The 23,672-nt window shown below is 39.8% G+C and overlaps 1 protein-coding gene and 1 non-coding gene across 2 annotated transcripts in view; one reads left to right on the top strand and one right to left on the bottom strand.

Annotated features, from left to right (window-relative positions):
* The window catches only part of CLUL1 (clusterin like 1), a 25,760-nt gene extending 2,212 nt beyond the window's left edge, over positions 1-23,548 (bottom strand). Inside the window, exons 1-7 of the mRNA XM_007459058.1 lie at positions 23,463-23,548; positions 22,281-22,399; positions 20,972-21,120; positions 16,105-16,272; positions 13,448-13,880; positions 9,024-9,161; positions 1,741-1,944 (exon numbers count right to left, since the gene is read on the bottom strand). Of these exons, the coding sequence (XP_007459120.1) occupies positions 1,741-1,944; positions 9,024-9,161; positions 13,448-13,880; positions 16,105-16,272; positions 20,972-21,120; positions 22,281-22,386 (1,198 nt within the window). The 5' untranslated portion in view covers positions 22,387-22,399; positions 23,463-23,548. The remainder of the gene's footprint in view (positions 1-1,740; positions 1,945-9,023; positions 9,162-13,447; positions 13,881-16,104; positions 16,273-20,971; positions 21,121-22,280; positions 22,400-23,462) is intronic.
* TRNAE-CUC (transfer RNA glutamic acid (anticodon CUC)) lies at positions 16,388-16,463 on the top strand. The gene has a single exon. It is a non-coding gene; the product is annotated as a tRNA-Glu (tRNA).
* Positions 23,549-23,672: the final 124 nt, after the last annotated feature.

Here is a 23,672-nt window from a genome sequence, read left to right on the forward strand (position 1 = left end):
TAGTGGCTTTCAAAACCTTTTGACTATGGTCTACAGTTATAAACACATTTGTCATCATGACTCAAAAACACACATTATTCTTAGAAAACAAATTTATGGTTACCAAGGGGGAAAGGCGGCAGAGGGATAAATTAGGAGTTTGGGATTAACAGATACATACCACTATATATAAAATAGATAAACAACAAGGACCTACTGTATAGCACAGGGAACTACATTCAATATCTTGTAATAACTTATAATGGAAAAGAATCTGAAAAAGAATGTATATATAAAAGAATATATTGACATATATATAACTGAATAACTTTGTTGTACACCTGAAACTAATGCAACATTGTAAATCGACTATACTCAAATAGAAAAAGAAAATAAACCACATCTTACATATAAGTTATACACATATATAAACACACATCATGGAAATGAAAGTTCCATGACATATGCATCTGACTTATTAAATGCAATACACTCTAATATTTTTTCTTCTGGTGTGTCCTATTCTGCTTTTGTTTGTTTGTTTGTTTAATGTGCTGGTTGTGACTCTCTAAACTTATTTCTCAAACCACAACCTTGTACCTTGAAAGAGAGTGAATCACTAGGATACAGAATGTCTTAGGTCAGATTGCCTAGAAGCAGAGCCTGAGATTCTGACACAGTTATTTACTAAGGGTGCTTTCAGTAAAACTTTTAGGGGGATGAGGCGAGCAAGATAGAGAAGAGGGAGATGCTAATCTGGGAGGTGGCCTTCAGGTGACCTCCAGCCTCAGCCTGATCCTGCAGGGAGCTCTGGAGCATAAGTGGCCCCAAGGACAACCCTTTGGGGAAGGTTTCAGGGGTGAGCAGTTTGCAGCAGCACCAGCTGGAGCTGGTAAAGGGATCCCGGGGGATTGTTAACATTACATGCTACACAAAATATTGTACCTTCAATTGCTCTGCCAGTGATTTTTGTATCTGGGTCTTTTTAGGAGCCCACTAATACCAACCTCATCAGAAATCACTTGCCTGGTGCATCGCATATTAATGTAATATGGTGTGTAAAGGGGGTGCATCAGGGAAGAAATTCAGTCACTATTTTATGTTATGCAACAGGAGTTATTGATTGCAAGTGGGAGACATGGTATAAGTGCAACTTAAGTTAGCAATGTTTATATGTGAATATTAATATATAACTGTGTTTAATTTTCAAGGTAAGTCAGTAGTTTGTTGTGTCAAAAGCTAATGAGAGCTATAATTTACAGAGCTCTTGTTTTGGATAAGGAACTTATACTCATTGTTTTACAGACATAAATTTTAAGGTAGCTATTATTATTCCCATTTTCCAGATGGAAAAACTGAGGCCTAGAAAGATTATGAAACTTTCCCAAACTTATTCAGCTGGTAAGTTTCAGAGTCAGCCTTTGATCTCAAGTTGCTTTACCTGAAAGTCTCCTCCCTTAAAAATGACATTGGCCAGGTTTCTTCATGGTTACTTGTATCAGCACTATAGCTCTAAGCAGAATTAGCCATCTCTGGATTAGAAAGTATTTTGTGTTTTAAATTGGTTTTCTTTATAGAGTTTCTTGTTTTCTAAAGACCATGCATGAGTCAGCCTGAGTACAATCACAATGGAAGTATGAATATCCTTCTAGAGCCTGTTTTCAAATTCAGACGTAATTAATAAGTAAATTAACAGAAAAATCAATCTATGCACACTTAGTCTCCATAACTGCTCGAGTCTCTCCATTACCTTTATGAAACTGAAGATGTTCTTGGTTCCTAGGGTCTGGTTTGCCAGTTCTGTCACCCAGCCAAACTGCTCTCTCATCTTCTCCATCAGATATGTAGTGTCCTCCAAGTGATGCTGGGTCATCTGGAGAACCTGGGCATATTGCTGATTGGATATGTTGACCAACTCAAGGGCCTCATCTACTTTTGTGTATAGTTTAGGAACATCAGGACAGTCTAGCAAAGAAGAAAGTAACATGGTAAAGAAAAAGGTATGTGGGACTTGGAGTTGGGTGTTGTGGATTTAAGTCCCAGCCCTTAAGCTTTCTACTTCCAGCCTTTTGACCTTGAATGAGTTTTCAGCCAGATACAATCGGCATGAATGAAATAACACTGCAGAATGCCTGCTCACAGAGCCAGCACACACTGAAGATTTAAAATGTTCCTTTTCCTTGTCTTCCTTTCCATAGTGTCTCTGAAGGTCATTAGGGCTGCTCACTTATACTCTGATCAGGACACATGGGAGATTGCACTTTTCTGCCACCTGGAAGTTGAGCATGGCCATATTCAAAGTGACGTGTCTTACTGCTGGAGGAATCCTTTAAGAATGGTTTAGGATTTATCACCCTCCCTCCCCTGACAGTGGAACTAGTTTTGCTCCATATGGTGGAGGCTCCATCATCCTGAGTGAGGAGATGTGCAGCAGAGCTCCCATGCAAGCTGTAATTGACAAGACAGAGAGAGAGAATGAAAGCTTTGTGTTCACAAGTCACTAAGATTCTGCAGCTCTGTGTTATTATTGCACAGCAGTCCTTCTGAACTGAAACAGGGTTAAAGGAATTTATAGAGCTGCGCTGATGAGCATCTTGATACTGTGTAAAGATAATTTATCTTCAAACTACAGAAGTGTCTATATGTTAGGGCATCTGGGATCATAAAAGATTGTTATTGTAGAAAAAGATCACAGGCTCTTTCGACTATGTCTTCTGCTGTTTACTAAGAAACCATGCCTTCAGGAAGATAGGGGTGGGGGAGAATCCACCAACCAGAAGCTAGGTGACTACGTCATCTCAAGTCTTAAAAATCAGTTATTGTTTCTTTTTGAGATGTAGATATAATGCAAGATCCTCCAGCCTTCACACTTTTCCAAAAATTGTGTTGGGATCTTCAGGAGAGGGAGACCTTTGTACTTGCAGGTAAAAAAATTTGCAATAGTGTACATTTGAAAAGTAATTCAAGAAAATATTTTGAAAACAAAGAGAGTCACAGTTAACAAGATACAGTATACATTTGAAAGGAGATCCAGATATTCTTTTAAAATGTCTTCATTTGCAAGTTTAGAGTTGTTAACTTTTAGAATAGTGGTGCAGTTTTTGTTTTTTTTAATTATGGGGGAAGAAGGTGGTGAGTGCCCTCATGATCTTAGGCAAGGAGAATTCTACAAGGGACACTCATTTTTTCTTTTAGAGAGTGGAAAAAGACTTCCCTAAAATAAAGGTGAAACTTTGTGCAAAACACAATCTCGTGAGAAAGGAAAAAGTAAAACTATCTCTATTCATAGACAACATAGTCTTGTATACAAAAAATCCTAAGGAATACAAACACACACACACACACACACAAAATTATTAAAGGTAATAAGTCAGGGCTTCCCTGGTGGTGCAGTGGTTAAGAATCTGCCTGCCAGTGCAGGAGACATGGGTTCGAGCCCTGGTCCGGGAAGGTCCCACATGCCGTGGAGCAACTAAGTCTGTGTGCCACAACTACTGATGCCCGTGTGCCCTAAAGCCTGTGCTCTGGAACAAGAGAAGCCACCAGAATGAGAAGCCTGCGCACCTCAATGAAGAGTAGCCCCAGTCACCGCAACTAGAGAAAGCCTGCCTGCAGCAACAGAGACCCAGTGCAGCCAAAAATAAATAAATAAATAAATTTTGTTTTTAAAAAAGTAATAAATCAGCAAGGTTGCAGAACACAAGATCAATATACACATATCAGTTGTATTTCTATACACTAACAATGAACAAACCAAAAATGAAATTAAGAAAATTCCACTCACAATTGCATAAAAAGAACCATATGCTTATGAACAAATTTTTAAATGAACTGTAAGACTTGTATTGAAAACTAAAACATGCTGTGAAAAAAATTAAAGATGACTTAAAAATGGAAAAACATCTATTTTCATGAATGGGAAGACTTAATATTGTCAAGAAGGCCATACTCCACAAATTGACCTATAGATTTAATGCAATCCCTATCAAAATCTTAACTGCCCTTTTTGTAGAAACTGACAATCTGATCCCAAAATTGACATGGAAATGCAAAGGATCCATAATAGCCAAAACAATCTTGAAAACAAAGAACAACATTGGAGCACTCATACTTCCCAATTTCAAAACTTACTACAAAGTACAATAATCAAGACAGTATGGAATTGGCATAGGATAGATATATGGACAAATGGAAGAGAATTGGGAGTCCAGAAATAAGCCCTTACTTTTGCTGTCCATGGATTTTCAACAAGAGTGCCAAGACAATTCTACACAGTAAATAATAGAGTTTTCTAATAAGTGAAACTGAGACAACTGGATATCCAATTGCAAAAGAAAGAAGCTGGATCCCTACCTCATACCATATACAAAAATTAACTCGAAATGCATCACAGACTTAAATGCAAGAACTAAATACATAAAACTCTTAGAAGAAAGCATAAGCATAAACCTGTGTGACCCTGGATTGGGCAATGGTTTCTTAAATATGACACCAAAATAAAAAAAGAAAAGAAGAAATAAAGTAGACTTCATCAAAATAAAAACCTTCCATGCTTCAAAGGACACCATCAAGAAAGTGAAAAGACAGCACATAGAATGGGAGAAAATATTTTCAAATAATATATCTGATGAGCATTTGGTATCTAGAATATGTAAAAAAGAAAAACAAAAAACTCTTACAACTCAACAATAAAAAGACAAATAACAAAATTAAAATATAGGCAAAGAATTTGAATAGACATTTCTCCAAAGAAGACATGCAAATGGCCAATAAAAACATGAGAAGATGCTTGATATTATTAGTGATTAGAGAAATACAAGACAAAATCACAATGAGATACCACTTCACATCCACTAGGTTGGCTAAAATAAAAACGATGGGCCATAACAAGTGTTGACAAGGATGTGGAGAAATTAGAACCCTCATACATTTCTGTGAGAACGCAAATGGTACATCCACTTTGGAAGAGAGTTTAGTAGTTCCTCAAAATATTAAACATAGAGTTACCATATGACCCATATATATTTCATGGTATATACCCAAGAAAATTGAAAACATATGTCCAAACAAAAACTTGTATACAAATGTTCATAACAACATTACTCACAATAGTCAAAAAGTAGAAACAAACCAAATATCCATCAGCTAATGAACGAATAAACAGAATGTGGTATATCCATATAATGGAATATTAAGCAGCCATAAAAAGGAATGAAGTTCTGAGAGATGCTACAGTATGGATAAACCTTGAAAAAATTATGCCAAGTTAAAGAAGTCAGTCACAAAAGACCACAAATTGTATGATGTCATTTATATGACATACCCCGAATAGGCAAATTCAGAGACAGAAAGCAGATTAGTGGTTGCCAGGGGCTGGGTAGGGGAAGGGGGTGGGGAATGGGAAATGACAGCCAATGAGTATGGAGTTGCTTTTTGGGGTGAAAATGTTCTGGAATTAGATAGTGCTGATGGTTATACAACTTTGTGAGTATACTAAAAAACACTGAATTGTATACTTTATCGTATATGAACTATATCTTAATGCTGTTACTTAAAAAAATACACTCACATGATCAGTACCTTAAGGCATTTTTTTAGTCAGCATATAGACATGAGAATGAGTGTTTCAAGAAAAGGAAGAAGGAAAACCCACATTTAGCAGGTGTCTCATGAAATGTGACAATATGCATCCATTAGCTTTTGTTGCACAACAAACAAACATTTATTATTTCTCATGTTTTTGTGGGTTGATTGGACTATTCTTATGTCTGAGCTAGCTCAGCTGGGGCTGGATGGTCTAGACCCTCACATTTTGAGGGTCTCAGCTGGCATGGCTGGGACCTCTCATCTTCCAGAAGGCTAGCCTGGGCTTGATCACTCAGTGGTGGATAGGCTTCTAGTAGCAAGAGAGGACAACGTTAATTCACAAGCACATTTCAAGCCACTCACATTTGCCAATATCTTGTTGCTTAAGGACAGACCCATGGCCGAGCCCAGATTCTCAGGTTGAAAAAACAGACTCCAGCTTTTTTTTTTTTTTTTTTTTTTTTTTCGTGGGCCTCTCACTGTTGTGGCCTCTCCCGTTGTGGAGCACAGGCTCCGGACGCGCAGGCTCAGCGGCCATGGCTCCTGGGCCCAGCCGCTCCTCGGCATGTGGGATCTTCCCAGACCGGGGCACGAACCCGTGTCCTCTGCATCGGCAGGCGGACTCTCAACCACTGCGCCACCAGGGAAGCCCTAAATCAATCTTAACATGCTCATTTTGTACTTGTATGAGTCATATTTTTAAGCTTGAAAGTTATACTTTGACAATATAAAAACTAAAAACATGTAAAACATTGCTATGTATGGTATATGTGTGTATGTGTGCTATATATAAACACATGATAAAAGTATAAAGAATATATATAGTATAAGAATATATATAGCACAGGGAACTATATTCAACATCCTGTGATAAACTATAATGGAAGAGAATATGAAAAAATAATGTATATATATATGTATAACTGAATCACTTTGCTGTACAGTAGAAATTAACACATTGTAAATCAACTATATTTCAATAAAATAAATTTTTAAAAAAGAAATACAAGGAAAGAGTAAGCACCAAATTCAAAATAGAAGTTTCCTACGGTGTGGGGAATATAGTCAGTGATGGTGACAAAGATGGTTAAAAGTTACAAACTTTAAGTTATAAGATAAGTTAGTACCAGGGATGTGATATACAACATGATTAATATAATTAACATTGGTATATGTTATATATGAAAATTGTTAAGAGAGTAAATCCTAAGAGTTCTCATCACAAGGAAAAAATGTTTTTCTCTTTAAAAAATTTTTTTACGTGAGATGATGAATGTTTACTAAACTTACTGTGTTAACCATTTCACGATGTCAAATCATTAAATTTATAAGTGCTGTATGTCAATTATATCTCAATAAAACTGGAAGGAAAAAAATACTCCAAAACGATTTCCTTATAAGGGGATAAAGAGGATATGATGTGGAAGGGGCACAAGCGGGGGCTTCATCTATTTTTGTAATGTTTTATTTCTTCATCTAGCATTAGGCACATGTGTTTCTATTATTTTATTCTATATACATTTATCATAAAATATAAAAGTTTAAATTGTATGGGAGGGCTTTCCTCGTGGCGTAGTGGTTAAGAATCCGCCTGCCAATGCAGGGAACACGGGTTCGAGCCCTGGGCCGGGAAGATCCCACATGCCACAGAGCAACTAAGCCCGTGTGCCATAACTACTGAGCCTGTGCTCTAGAGCCTGCGAGCCACAACTACTGAAGTCCATGTGCCTAGAGCCTGTGCTTCGCAACAAAGAGTAGTCCCTGCTCACCGCAATTAGAGAAAGCCCGCGTGTAGCAATGAAGACCCAAAGCAGCCAAAAAAAAAAAAAAAAAATTGTATGGGAGCACATTAGGACAGCTTTTCCTCTGTGTTTTACCTTTGCAGCAATCAATTTATACTGCATGTATACTGTGTTACTTGATGTATACTGATTATTTGATGTGTTTATATTGTATTACCTGATTTCTTATATATTGTCTTTCTTTTTCCAGTTTTGTTGAGAAATAATTGAAATACATCACTGTATAAGTTTTAGGTATACAACATGATGGTTTGGCTTACATATTCACAATATATTCTGAATTGATTACTGTTGTGGGTTTAGTTAACATCCATCATCTCATACAGATACAATAAAAAGAAAAAAAAAAATTCTCCTTGTGATGAGAACTCTTAGGATCTACTCTCTTAACAACGTTCCTATATATCACACAGCAGCTTTAGCTATAGTCATCATCTTGTACATTACAACCCTAGTACTTATTTATTTCGTAACTGAAGTTTGTACCTTTCCATCACCTTCTTCCAGTCACTTCCCACACCCCCTCCCATCTTCTCTATTATCTTATGACAATCAGGGAGAGATTATTCTTCAAAGCTTTTAACTGGAAGTTAAAGGAAGTTAATGATACATAGGTGGCATGTTTGAGTGGGACTATTTTTGTAAGAGGTCAGTATATTAGTGTATATTTTTCTCTTGTAAAAACTTCTGTTGTCTGTATGCAACCTTGTAACTGTGACTTGAAAAACAAACACTTGAATGAGAATCATGAGTACTTCAGACATTTTATTTAATCCTCAAAACACCTTGTTAAGTAGCTATATTAATTTCATTTTCCAAATGATGAAACAGAGCTGCAGAAAGTCACCCAGGGAGCAATTCTGAAGAAATAACACCCTCATCTGCTCTAATAAAAAGGTCCAGTTTATATTCAATCTCTTGCTTCAAATCTTAGCCACATTTTTTAGAATTTCCTTCCCTTAGGGCTTTGGCAAAGTAAAAAGCAGAAGCACAGGAATCAAAAGCTCTTCTTGGATTTTGCAAGAAAATTTGCGTTCAGAACCTACCGGTTGGGAAGTGACTTCAGCTGGGGAGGAGAAGGGACATGAGGGTCGGAGGAAAGGGGGAAGGACCGGTGGAGAGAATTTTTCACCTGGGGAAGAATGAAAGCCGCTCTTGGTCAGATCTGGGAGGAGGCCAAACGAGCTGCTCAGGGCTTGGGAGGAGAAGCTACTATCTGTATTTAAATACTAATTAGTAATTAACCCACCATCTGGAAACAGTTAATGCCATTTGAAAAAAAAACTTATTTGGCTAAAAATTTGCTTACACATTATGAAGATTTCTTCACTGGTGGTTTTCTTTCTCTGCAGTAAGAAGAAAGAAGTTGCCCTAATTTGCTGAGTTCTCTTTTGCACACAAGAGTCTTTCGCTTGGTCTTTAACCATAAAAACTTTTCACGGGAATAATGAGGGAATTTTTAAAAGGGGAAAAGTAAGTTGACCTACTTTTGAATAATAAACGTTTATAAACCTGCCCTGAGCACCCGCAGACGGCAATGAGCACGCCAAAAAGAGCTTGAAGGGAAGCAAATGAATCCACGATGCCTGTAAAAGTGAGATTTGTGACCTCTGACCAGAATACAATCGAAACCCTGAGAACATAATAATCATTTACCTTCCTGTAGGTAATCCTGACATTTTTGGCATCTTGCGTGAAATTGGAAACATTCCGACGAGTTCTGGCGAAGTTCTCCGCACAGCCCTCGGCCCCGCACAGGCAATGCCGTCCTACTCAGGCCGCCGTGGGCGGAGTCTACAAGTAACAGCATTTTCACATCAGTGTCGTTAGAGAGTTTGAACTTTAAAGGCATGGATAGAATGTCATTTCTCTTTCTAACCAGCACCTGCAAAATCTTTGTTCTGTATTCAATCGTAGGAGTCCATACTGGTGCAACCAGTTGCTAGGACAATTTGGCATCTATTAAAAAGCGCATGTATTGGGCTTCCCTGATGGCGCAGTGGTTGAGAGCCCGCCTGCCGAGGCAGGGGACACGGGTTCGTGCTCCGGTCCGGGAGGATTCCACTATGCCGCGGAGCGGCTGGGCCCGTGAGCCATGGCCGCTGAGCCTGCGCGCTCGGAGCCTGTACTACGCAGCGGGAGAGGCCACAACAGTGATGAGGCCCGCGTACCGCAAGAAAAAAAAAAAGTGCATGTATCCTTTAATCCAGCAGTCCCATTACTGTCATTATTACTCATCATTACTATTATTACTACTTGCTTCCCCCAAACCCCACTCCCCACACAGAGGTTAATGCATATAATTTTATTTTCAGGAAGGAATCATGAGGAATCATTCATAGTAACTCTATTGGAAGAGAGACTTGATGGGGTGGGAGAGGGCAGCTTTCATTTCTTTTGTTCCTTTGTATATTTAAATTATTTTAAATTTAGTGTGTCTTATTTTTATCATTATTATTTCCGATATCATTGGGGTTAACTAGATAGGGAATTGTAAGCCACTTTTCTCTTTTGGCTCCTATTAAAATTTTTTCTAGTAATTATTTTAATTTTTTCAAGCTGTAATTCGAATGTGTATTGGAGTTCCAAAGATATTGGAAAAGTCTGTTTTTTAAACTGGGTGGTAGGTATTTATTACTATTCTTTTCTGCGTTTCACATATATAATGTTATAAACAGTAAGTCAAAGATTTAGGAAAACATCTAAAGCAGATCAACTTTTAAGAAATTTTTTTTCCCTGGAATAATTAACCATCCATATAAAAATGATGTAAAAAGAAGTCGTCCAATAGCAAATTGACAATTCCCAATTGAGTGTTTCACATTAGGAAAAATATGTTATTAATTTTTAACCTGATGATATTCTGTTATATTAAATCCTTGATGTTAAAAAATGAAACATTTCGAAATAAACTGTGAAGTTTACTGGGACTTCCCTGGCGGTCCAGAGGTTAAGACTCTGTGCTTCCACAGCAGGGGGGCAGGGGTTCAATCCCTGCTCAGGGAACTAGGATCCCGCAGGCCGCCTGTGGCACAGCCAAAAGCAACAAACAAAAAATGTGAAGTTTATTGTTTAAAAACCTACGAGGCCTTTGCTAGATCATCTGGTGGGTAAGCCATCCTCTTTGTTGAATAGGAGCCATTTTCTCCCATTCCCTATGGGTTTAGTGGCATCTCCTCTTGCCCCAGAGACCCCTGTGAGTTCTACTGTAGAGCAATTCTGCATTATGTGCTGTTAATTTTGTCTTCTCTATTAGACCCTGAGTCCTTTAAGAGAGGGGATTTGGTCTTGTCATTTTAATCTTGTCATTCTTCCATAACTTCCTCTGTCATTTCACTTAAGATATGGTAGTGTAATTGTTCACTGACCTGTTTTTCTTTCTCTGGACTAAACTCCTAAGAGTTAGGGGCTGTGTCATCTGTGTCATAATCATTGCTTATTCACAGCATCTAGACGAATACCTGGTATATTCAAGGATGGCAAATTGAGGGCTCTATGAACCAATTCCCCATGCTATACTCATGAGAGTAGCCCATCGCCTACCTTCGGCCATGCCAGAACAGAGCCTGAGGACCCTTCTAGGCAGTTACTTCTAGTAAATCATCTACCCTCCCAACTTGCTTGTTTCCCCCATGGGAAAATTAAGGACAGCAAAATTCTCCAGGGCAGGATTAAAACCCAGAACTCCCAGCTCCTGGTACCCAGCACTGTGTGAAGCTACTACACCACAGTTTTATTAAATGGATCTCATCTATTCTCTCCAGGGATTTGTAAGCCAAGTGAGGACAACTGAAAAAGCTATCTTATTCTGTTTCAACAGATTCAGCAACTGAAGTCTAGAAAGAACAAAGTAGGAAAGAAATTCTTTCATATGGAGACTAAAATGAAACAACACTCAATAAAATTAAAAAATATATTAAACAAGATATTTCATATTTTTATCACCTTTTTCCTTTTAACAGTGTTCATTATTCAATTTTAGCTACTTTTCTAATTTTGGCTCTTAGGATGATCATGACAAATGAAGCCTATCTGTGAAGGCTGCCATATACATAGTTTACACTCAGAAGATATTAACCACTGTAATTGACAGGAGGCAGCTTTCCTATTGCTATTGTAACAGATTCCACAGATTTAGTGGTTTGAACAACATAGATTATTTTACAGTGCTATAGGTCAGAAGTCTGAAGTGGGTCTCAGTGGGCTAAATGAAGGTGTTGGCAGGGCTGTTCTTTTCTGGAGGCTCTAGGGCAGGATCCATCTCCATGGCTTTCCAAGGTCTGGAGGCCACCCCCACCCCTTGCCTCCTGTTCCCCTTCCTCTATCTTCAAAGCTGGCAAAGTAGGGACAAGTTCCTCTCATGAGGCTGTCTCTATTGATTCTTTTCTGCCTCCTTCTACTTTTAGGAGCCCTTGTGATTTCACTGGAGCCACCTGGACAACCCCAAATACTCTCTCTATTTTAAGGTCAGCTGATTAGCAACCTCAATTCCATCTGCAACCTTACTTTCCCCTGCTGTGTAACCTAACATTTTCACAGGTTCTGGGGATTAGGATTTGGGTATCTTTGGAAAGCTATTATATTATTCTGTCTACCGCAAGGGGCAAAGGTTTATTCTCATTAGGTGGATTTTCTAGGGGCAATAGGTTTATTCCTCACCTACCACCAGTCCAGAAAAGTGATGAAACCACACAAATACCCCACAGCCCCTGCCTGCCTATTTTTGATAAACTGTCCTCATGTACTCATCTGGGAAGAGAATCTCTCCTCTGTTGAGCTTGCTGTCTGGTTAGGGTAGGGACACTGGAGAGAGAAGAGTATAAAGGTGTAACAAAGGCTTTTTTTTTTTTTTTTTTTTTTGCGGTCCGTGGGCCTCTCACTGCTGTGGCCTCTCCCGTTTGCGGAGCACAGGCTCCGGACGCGCATGCTCAGCAGCCATGGCTTACGGGCTCAGCCGCTCCGCGGCATATGGGATCTTCCCAGACCGGGGCACGAACCCGTGTCCCCTGCATCGGCAGGCGAACTCTCAACCACGGCGCCACCAGCGAAGCCCACAAAGGCTTTTTTTGTTTGCTGTTTTGTTTTTGTTTTACTTTCTGCACTTGCAGGGGACCCTGGATATCCAGATTATCACTGAGGTGATGGTGGTGCAAGGAAGGAATTGACTAGTTTAGATTCCTCATGTAAGTGGGATATCATATTTGTCCTTCTGTGTCTGGCTTATTTCACATAGCATAATGTCCTCCATGTTCATCCATGTTGTCACAACTGGCAGGATTTCTAGAAGGAGCCGGTTTCATTTTTTTGTTAGAGAAGAGCATCCCTGTCCTTGACTTAATGCTCCGTAGAGATAAGTCCAAGGAAACACAGATTCTACCTGTGGCCCACACGGCAACTCTCATTTCTGAGATGCTGCCTCCCAGGCTCTCCACAGAAGCCCAAAGAAGTTACCTCCTTCTGCCTTAACAACATAAAGCAGCATTGCTTTTTCCAATATGGAATATCAGAGGGCGTGAGTGGTATTGGTAGGAGGCGATTATTATCATTTACAGAAATTTCTACAGTCTTGGGTTTGTCTCTGAGTATTTTCTCTGGTTTTGTGCATAAATGATGTGATCTAAGGGATTACAGTAGCGATGCAGAGGAGGTCATGGAAGGCACTAAATGTGACCTGGTTTTACATGGCACTAAGCTTTCTTCCCAAACTGGAAGTTGAGGAGCCTGGACTGATTTTAAAGAAACCCCATGATGTTCAAGCAGAATAGAGCCAAGCATCTGCCTGAGTTTTAATAAAGGAGGCAACTGTCTTTTTCAAGTTCTCACCTTACCAGCATTTTCTTTCTCAGCCTTTAAAATTTGCTTTAGAAATAGAGAACAGCCCCACAGAGCTCTCGACAAAGATGGGAGAAGGCTAGTGTTTGGCAGACCTCAAAGCTTTTTCTAAGAGGCTGTGAGACTTTGATTATCCATAAACCATCACTCTCAGAAACATTGTACAATGACTTAGAAATGGCTACCATTTCCAAGTTAAATAAAACTCAACTTTAGTACAGATATCTAAATAATCTTTTAATACTTGCCTTTGTCTTGTTTTGATAAATCCTCAATTGCCTTCAGCATCTCAGTAACTGTTGCACTGACACTTTGATAAATAGAGAGACTGAAATTACAAAACAGCTGGAAGAAGCTGGGAATGTCCCAGCTTTGCACAGGATGTGCTTTTTTTGCTGGCTCTTTGGAAAAAGCTGGAAAAAAGTAAGGCTCCATGAAGTCTGTATCTGACATGAAATATGATTGAAAAGCCTGGTCAAATTCTTGCTGCATCTGTTTGAAGACGTCAAAACTCCTGTTATAGAGAAATCCCACATCCACAGTCAGTTGGCTGAACATGTTCTCTATCTGGGTCAGTTGTGCATCTTCCTCAACGAACTTCTCACCGATGGGAAGGTCTTTTTCATTATCTTCATGGAAAGGAAACAGAAACTGATATATCTTCCTGAAAAAATGTTCAAGCTGTGGGGTGGGATGGGGGACAGAAATGAAATAAATTAATTTTCTTTTGGACTATTTTTTTATTGTGAATTTTAATGTCAACTTACAAGTAGTCATTCCAAATCAAGAACAGTTCTGGGCAAACTAGGAAAAGGTGATCCACTTTAAGATAATTTATTAACATTCATGTACCTGGCTTTGACTTTGACTATGGAAATAGGGTCTGAAGTTCCTCCTGGTTTCTCTTTTCCTACCAAGGCCTAAGAAGGTCAAGTTTCCAATATTATTGACAAGCCACAGTCCCGATGTACTGGTGGTGGTTGGCATGCATGGTTTTAGACCGTGCAGCCTGAAAACTGTGAAGAAGGCTCTTGTCTTTCACCTCTGCCTTAGTGCCTTAGTTCTTCTTTTTTTTTTTTTTTTTTTTTTCCTTCAGTGGCAAGAAGGCAGGAAGACATGCGATCGAGACTCTATGACTTATCAGGTCTGTTCCCCTTTTGGGATACAATGTTGATATTCTCTTCCAGTCCTCCAAGAGTCTGAGTTTTGCTTTGTTTTGTTGTGCTTTTTGCAGTCTCTCAGGGAAGAGTTAAAATATATTCAATATATCCTGCCCTCAGTCCTCCCTAGAACATACCTTTCCTTCTGAAAGGTGGATGGGTTAGATTCTGAAAGGGAGTCTCTTAGTTGTTCTTTAAAAAAAAATTTTTTTTTTTTTTTTTTTTTTTTTTTTGCCTTCAGTGGCATGCTATTCGTATCTTTATGCTCTCCTCTCTCTCATCTCATAAATTAGTCCAGCGAAAAGATCAATACATTCACATTGAACTATAGATGCTTAATACAGCTAAATAGGTTACTTCGGGATGTTACATATTACCAGTGATCAAAGCCCTCCTTGGCTGTACTCAAAGGAATGAAGCTCTAATTATAGAATTTCCTATTCAGGGGGAGATCTTCCAGCAGTCACACCATGTTCTACTTCATCTATGTGACACATAAGTTCATGCCAGAACACAGTTGCCCTTGTATGATAGTGATATGACCCTGTTGCATGTTTTGGAACATAGCAACCATCAAACATCACTGTGGGAGCACTCCCCACCCCTGCTCAAGGGCTGTTCAAAGAATTCTCCAGGGATTCTTAGAAGACTCATGCCTTTCTCAAAAAGTAATCTGGGTGGATCATCTGCCTCTCCCTCTGCCAGCTTCTGTTTACCTGAACCCAGCCACAAAAACGAAACTTTAAAGGCCCAAGAAATTATCATAAGGTCACACAAAAGGTGCAGATAGGAATGGTCCCCAAAGCTCCTGACTTCCAGCCAGTGCTCATTCCAGTATACTCTGGTATGTTAGAGAGTGGCTATAAAAATAGAGCAGATGCAATTAACAGTGGAGGCAAATTAACTTGGCATATGAATTATCCTTGGGGTTGTTCCTTCTGTAATTGGGGATGGCACTGCCAAGCCAGGCGCAGACTCTGATTACTGCATGCTCTGATATGGAGAGGGGAATTTCTCTGCGTTGCATACTCAGCCCACTTCTTGAAGGGGAAGGGAGATTCAGGCCAAGAGAAGAGGAGCCTTTTATGGGTCAGAGCTCATCGTATTCAGGTCACCACCCTCTGTGATTCCCTCTGCCCAGAAGAGAGCCAAAGAGGACAAAAAAGAAAACATGCCAGTCCTACAGGATGTGCATGGATTGGGGTAAAGGGGACGTGAATGTGGGTATATGTGTGCACGGGCATGTGTGTGCTGCCACAAGAGGGCAAGCCCATTGAAGGAGAGACTCAGGAGGCAGAGGACGCCTTCAAAGGCTTAGCCTCCAGCGAAAACATTAAAGCAGGTTGAAATCAGAGACTATAATACTATTATTCAGAATGCAATTCAGCAAACATTTATTGAATGCCTACAGTGCTTAAATGAAGGCAGATAAGATATGGTTCCTGCCCTCAAAGAGCTTACAATCTAGTGGGAACGTGTTCATAAATAACAAATACAAGGCAGAAAGAGTCAGGGTGTTTCTGAGAGATACACACAGTGTCCTGAAAGGGAGGGCAAGCACTGGATGGCTGTTCTAACTTAAAAATTATATATCCACAAGTGATTCATACATAAGCATGAATGCTAGATTCTAGCTTGCAAAAGGCCAATATCTATTCTAAATATTAACATAAGTTAATTTTTAAAAGTAAGCTGAAGCACATACCTTAAGAACTTAGAAACCTTGAGCTCTATTTTTCCCTTACCTTGTTTTTCATAGAGGACCAACTGTTTTGGCAGGTTGTATAAAATCTCATGCAGTTACTTTCCAGGCAAGATTTGCATTCATCCCAGGAACCTATCAAAGACACCTGGCATAGCCTTTCTTCCTCTTCTAGATGTTCTTGAACTTCATTCATAAGTTTCAGAGCCTCCTAATTAAAAAGTAGAAACACACACCCTATTTCCATTTCATGACTCTATGTGTTGTACCTTAGTTGATTTCACTCTTTACAAAATGTGCGTATTCTAAACTAAACCTCTGGGAATTCCCTGGTGGTCCAGTGGTTAGGACTCGGCACTCTCACTGCCAAGGGCCCGGGTTCCATGATCCCTGGCCAGGGAACTAATATCCCACAAACCCTGCGGGGCAGCCAAAAATTAAAACCAAAACAAAAAATACTAAACCTCATTCCTTCTTCAAACCCTTAGCGTCTGACAGATCTACCTTGAAGCTTTCTGTTAACTTAAGAGCACTGCTTGATCTCTACTGAAGACCAGGCAGTTCTTATTCACCTGTTCATTTGTACAGTCAACAGCTATTTATTGAGTGCTTGCTATGGGATGGACATTCACTGCCTGTGGGTGAAGCAACAATGAAGACCCAGCCCCTGCTCTGCTGAATGACTGTAACTGATCTGTTTACTTGTCTGTCTTCCCTTCTAGTCCTTGAAGGATGTGGAAGATGGGTTTTTAAGGCTTACAAAGTTGACACATTTATTTCCTTCATTTATGCTGCTTTTAATTTTTGTATGTTCTCAAACACTGCAAAGAAGCACAATTCTTGTGTATCAAATCAAATCTTGTATATTAAATTCCTGTATACTGTATATCACAATTCTTGTAGTGAGTTGCATTCTAATGGCAAAGATGCTGTATTCTGAGGGGCTTCATTCTTCTCATCCACATTCCAAGCACTCCCCCTTGTGGTGCCTGCTGTACTCAGCCAGGTCCCGCCCAGCAGAAGCGACACCTGTCCCTGAGAACGCCAACCCTGCCCCCAGAGCTCCCCCCAGGCCAGCCCCACGTAGACCGCTCCCCCCCAACAACGTCTCCCTGCAAGTGTGGGTTTCTGCAGACCGGCTCCCTCCAGGCCTGAGAAGTAGTTCAGGGGATTTAGGGGATATAATGGACCTGTGCTGTCCATAAGGAGAAAGCCTCAGAGTGGATGAAGACTGCCTTAAGTGAAAAAAAACACGAGGGAGCACAGTTTCTAACCCCAATGTAGTATGCACTTTTACCTACGGGAAAAGAAAAAGAAATCACCCTTTCCTGGCATATTAAGTCCAAAGAAACACCTGGGCACTGACAATCCCCCCTACATTTCCTCTGCAGGGCTTGGTTTTTTCAGCTGCCCTCATGGCAGAATCCTGGGGCTAAGCTGGGTGTCATTTGCTACGTCCCACATAAGAAACCTGGCAGGGCTCCAGTCTGCCAAATGCACCTCGTGATCCAGACAGGTTTAACTTGTCTCTTTGGGCTTTGCGGAACAATTTTGGAATCCTACAACTTCTCAAGAAAGGTTGCCTCACCAGGACAGGCAACAGTACTGCCCAGGTTTTCTCAATCAGTCTTTTAAATATTCTGCCCATTGTCACTATACACCGAAATCCCAATATTTCCAATTACAAACTACACTCACTGTGGACCCTTGGGCAAATTATTTAACATCTCTGAGCCCCTGTCTCCTTCTTAGCAAATAGGAATAACTGTAGGATCTACCTCTTAAGGTTTCGTATTAAGTGAGATGAGCAAGCAAGGCACACAGTCCGTAATCATCTGATTTCCTTCCACTAACCTCCAAGAGTGTAACAAGAGCCAATGACCAAATCACATGGCCCAAGTTTTGGTACTGAAATGTTGCCATGGAGGAAGTAGGTCTCTGGTTTAGGAATGCCTTGTCCATGCCTTCTGCTTCCCCCTAAATGTCCCACCCAGCAATAGATTCCATACTTAGAACTCTCTTCCTGCAGTTCAAAGTCCCACACAAACCTGGATGGGGGTGCAGGGTGTGGGGAATCACTTGAAGCTGCTTTAGGGTTTCCCACTTTAGTAAGAGCAAGTTTCAGATGCTCCCACTAAATATAAATAGGGAGAAGCTGATGAGGAGGATCAAGATTACACTGGATCACTTGAGGATGGGATGTGTTTTGTTCTGGGAGACTTGGGGGCACCCACCCCATATTTGTCAATTCGTAATTTGACTCCAGATGCGCAGGCTCAGTGGCCATGGCTCACGGGCCCGGTCGCTCCACGGCATGTGCGATCTTCCCGGACCGGGGCACGAACCCGTGTCCCCTGCATCGGCAGGTGGACTCTCAACCACTGCGCCACAAGGGAAGCCCGGTTTTCCCTTTTGTAAATGAATTTTTAAATGAGTACCCGAAACCTTAAGAGTATAATTCAATGATTTTTTAAAAAATAAATTAGTAGGTCTTAAGAAATAATAAAAATTCTACTAGCTCCTTGGATTCTTCAGGGTCAGAAATGGAACTAACGCTTGCTAACCTGACCCACACCAAGCATTCTTTCCATAGTATGTGCTCCCTCCTTGGCTTGCCAGGAGGCCCAGGAAAGGGAGAAAAACAGAAAGTCACTGGGTCTTCCACAGACACAGCACCAGTGGACTTTCTCCTGGGTCAGTCATGACAGGGTTACAACATTGTAAAGCAACCATACTCCAATAAAAATTTAAAACAACACATTAATTAACATCTCAAAACTCAGTTTCCTTAGCTGTAAAATGAAAGTGATGGTTTACTCAGATGTTGGAAGGACTGCAAGTGATAATGTGTTTTATAAAGGGCCTGTGAATGATATCTAGTGTGGTTATTCCCAGTGGCCAGACTCACAAGCCCACCAGGGAAGAACACATTTTCCTCATGAGGAGCTGGTTTTCATTTCCTCAGGGTCTTTTGATCTCTGCCGAAAGGGAGGAGGGCTTCCAGCTGCTGGTCAAGCAATCTCCTTTCCTCGACAGGGACCCTGTGTGGTGCAGGGAGAGGGATGGCTGCAAAATCAACCAGCTGGTGACAGGCTGACTACAGCTTTGGGGTCCCAGCCTGTGATGTAGCCCTGCTCCAATGGACCAGGGGACACCCAGTGGTCACCGTGTATTCCAGCAGCTCCGGAGCTTGGTAACCCCCAACTTTATAGGTCTACAGGTCTAGGTGTAGATCAAGGTCTAGAGAAGAGATATTAGAACCTGTATTTGTGTTTTTTAAATTTAAAAATCAACTATGGAAAGGAGAAATGGGGAGTTGTTTCATGGGTATAGAGTTTCAGTTTTGCAAAATGGGGTGAATTCTGGAGATTGGTTGTCCAATAATGTGAGTGCATTTAAAAATATATATTTCTTTATTTATTTGGTTGAGCCGGGTCTTAGTTGCAGCTCACTGGTCTTAGTTGTGGCATGCATGTGGGATCTAGTTGCCTGGCCAGGGATCAAACCTGCGACCCCTGCATTAGGAGCATGAGTCTTAACCACTGTGCCACCAGGGTAGTACTGTGAGTGTATTTAATACTATTGAGCTGTACTCATAAAAGTGGTTAAGATGGCAAAGTTTATGTTATGCATGTTTTACCACAATTAACAATGTTTTCATGAAAATAAAATTTAAAAGTAATTTACTCCCAATTTTAAAATTTAAAATATTTTCCAAATTATTTTTATAGTTTTGATATCCTCTATAAGGGTATGTTGGAAAATAAATTTAAAAATTTTTTAACTGTTCTGAGTGTTATGTTAATGGTTAATGATATGAAACTATGAGCCATGCAATGTCTATAATTTAGAAATGTATTGAGCTTTATACTGTAACATATGAACAGTTTTTAATATGGCCCATAGACATTTGAATATAAGGTATATTCTCCATTGATAAGATACATAGTTTGGACAACAACTATTAAGTAAAGGTATTTGAATTTAAAAACATGATGAGGCTGATGTACTATTTCACATGCACTGGTGCTTGTGTCAGGCCATTGTGTGTGGCCAGCTGTGCGTGAGGACCCGGCGGAAGAGACACTGGTTGCCTCTCTCTGTTCACTTGGAGCCGGTTGCAATGACTTGCCATTTAAAAGAACTCAGGTAAATGATGTTTTTTAACTACTTTTAACTAAACTAGCCCTCACAAAATGAACAGGAGGCTTTAAAAGTTTCTTGAAAAAACCCCCCAGCAGATTAAAAAATATGAATAACTTAAGCTCAAGCAGATAAGAAGCAAATGGCAGGGCTGCCACTTTTTCATTACAAGCTCTTTGGCCTTGTGTCAGTAAAAATATGATGATCTAATCAGATTTGGCAATAAGCTAAAATATTTTCAAAATATCTAGATTATTTGAAATATGGACTTACATCTACCCAAGCTAATGATGATCCCTAAGTGCATTCTGTGCCTTGAGATAATAATGGTAGCAATTCATGTGTCTAATTTAATAAATAAATTAAAATGCATATATTCAGGAGTGGATGCTAACAATAATTATGGTAATAGGGATGGGAAAGAAAAAAACTTTGGAGGCCACTGATGTAGCCAAAAACTCCCAGACACTTTTGACACAATATCCCAACTCAAAAGGCACCAATAAAGCATTTTTAAGAAAGCAGCACTTCCCAAACAAAGCCGAATCCCCCAAATTCCCGAGTTTGGAGTCCTTCGAAGGCCTAATCTACAAGGAATATGTTCTTTGAAGAAATTTGAAATTTTCTTCAAACTCTTCCTCCAATAAGGGCTGCTCTCCAGAAAATCTATGATTAGGGTAAATAAGTAATTCCTCCAGTGCACTCAGACATGCACTATTTATGATCCAGATATAGTTAAGGACAGGTATGATTTTCAATGACTGTACCTGCTTTTCTTCTCTGCATTTCTTCAGGGTTCTCATTAGGTTGCCATGTTCCTCCTCTCTTCTTTCCATCAGGATTTTCATTTGCTTCATGCCAGTCAAAGCCTTCTTCACCTCTTCATCTATATCTATCTCCCCAGCCTTGGAAAAACCTAAAAGATTACGGTGCAGTTGTAGTTTTTTCCTTTGAGATCTGATCAGATTACAATGTATCAGAACACAATGAGTTCACCAACTTTTCATGTTCCCCCAGCAGAGGCTTAATTGTTTTTTTTTTTAACAGCATCAAACTTTGAAAGCAGATCACAATGATCTGGGCTGTCAGCTGCCACATGGACACGGCTACCACCCGGGTGATACCTTCCGTTCCTCACTTCTGAACTTCTAGCCAAGTCAGAGTTCATTTAACCCTATTCTTATCATTTTCCTCAGGGCCTGTTTTCATTTATCCAATTGTTTTTCTTTCCCTTAAAACTCAAGTGTGTTTATATTAGAAGAAAACATTGAATTTTCTTCACAGACCATTTATATTAAATGCCCAACTGGGAACCTTAAACAGAGTGAACAATTTCCTTTTCTTTCAGCTTCAGTTACCTTCCCAGGAGGCATAAAACCTAGAAAGCATCTTTTATAATGCAAGATTCTTTAATAACCTACTGGACATCTCTTACACGCCTTTAATAAGCCTTTAGTGAGTATGAAATTCATGATTTGTCATTCTCTCTTCACAATAGCCAATGTGGCCACCAAAGAAGCTTAATCTGGCCTCCAAATTTAATTACAGATCCCCAAAAAGAAACGTTTAAACTAATTTATTTTCCTAACTGTTAAGTACTCAAAGCATATCCCATCAAGCAAAGGCCACAAGTTAATGAGCACAGACCAACCAGATTCAATGTCATTATAACCCATTCTTTCACTAACTCAAGAATAACTGCATGGATTACTTTAATTGTTTAAATTTTTCAAATGCTAGAAAAGAATTTCACTGTTCATTAAAACTGTGCTCGGAGGACACCAAACATCTGGATGAGACCAAGCAATGCAACCCAAAACGTTGGCAAGTTTTATCTCTGTGATGGCAAACATCTGGATATGTGGACCATTCTCAGAGACACATTTGGAATTTTCTATTTTTATCCAGATGCTTGGCGTCTTGTCTACTTGACTTAAGTGCCTGGAGAACATCTCACTGTGAAACTAGAGGGCATCCTGAATATGGTTATCTCTCAACTGTAAATCACCGTAAATGCCAGCAGGACATGCAAACAGGCAAACGGGACACAGCGCAGATAAAGAAACCAAACATTACCCTTCAGGCCTCCATGGATAGCAGTTTTGTCCTTCCAAGTAGGTGCACAGTGACAATCTTTCAACCACAGCAGATACACAATAAACACCAAGAGTGGCAGCTTCATGTTTCCGCTGTGACTGCAAAGGAAAAATAAACCTGTATCAAATGTCTTAGGTTAAGTTAGTTTCTACTGGCATCAATTGAAAACACATGGTGATCCAAAGCATTTTTCTGTCAGTTTTTCTTTATGACTTTGGACAATGTATGCTGATATGGCTGAGACATAAGGAAACCTGAAATCTAAATAAATTTTTAAAAAAGACAACCCAAGTCCCTATTTTGTTTACATTCTTCCTGACAGTTAAATAAGGTCATCATCTGAAGCATTTGAAATTTAGGGCAACCAATAGCATGGATAACAGCCCCATACAATCCAAACTGCATTTTATTTCCTTGTCAACAGTAAATATCCCCAAACACAGAATTAGATATGTCAAAGGGACTGGTTTTTTTCAGAATTCAGAGTCCACAAGTAAGTTTTAACCTAAATGGCTTACTACTTATTTTATTTATTTATTTATTTATTTTTGCGGTACGTGGGCCCCTCACCGCCGTGGCCTCTCCCGCGGCGGAGCAACAGGCTCCGGACGCGCAGGCTCAGCGGCCATGGCTCACGGGCCCAGCCACTCCGTGGCATGTGGGATCCTCCCGGACCGGGGCACGAACCAGTGTCCCCTGCACCGGCAGGCGGACTCTCAACCACTGCGCCACCAGGGAAGCCCTACTTATTTTTTTATGAAAGTAAAAACCCCTCAGATTTTTCTCATACATCTTATAAAGTCCATCAGGATGTATGAATCATGCACAGTTAAATTCGTTTCTTCTCAGATAATAAATTTCCTTCTAAATTTAATTAGATAAATTAGTTTCAAACATTCCAAATAAAAATGTATGCTTTCATAAAGTTATATCTATAAAATAACTTAGATTATCTTAATTCCTCTCAAAGGGGATATTTATCTGCTTTATGTATATGTTATTTTTAAAAAAAACTCCATTATTTAATCAACATTTGGAATATCTTTTAAAAATACTAGTATTTGCAAAGCTATCACACTTTATATCTACGGTTATCATTTGAACTAATTCTCTATTAAGACCCTATTTACCAAATGAAGTTTTAATATATTTACCACCAACTTTGCAGGCTCTCCCCAGTGAGGTTGTCACCAACTTCTGGAAGGACCTTCACTTTTCTCTGATTTAATTTTTGTCTGTGTCAGGGATTTTGCCTTGTTCTATTAATTTGATGACACAGTTCTTAATCCTATTAACCTAGCATTTTGAGATTATGGTTTAAAATGCGGTAGGGCTTAGAAAGAAACACTAGAGGGCGGGCTGTCTACACGA

This window comes from Lipotes vexillifer, unplaced genomic scaffold (genome assembly GCF_000442215.2).
Source record: "Lipotes vexillifer unplaced genomic scaffold, Lipotes_vexillifer_v1.1 scaffold702, whole genome shotgun sequence".
In the NCBI taxonomy this organism is placed as follows: domain Eukaryota; kingdom Metazoa; phylum Chordata; class Mammalia; order Artiodactyla; family Lipotidae; genus Lipotes; species Lipotes vexillifer.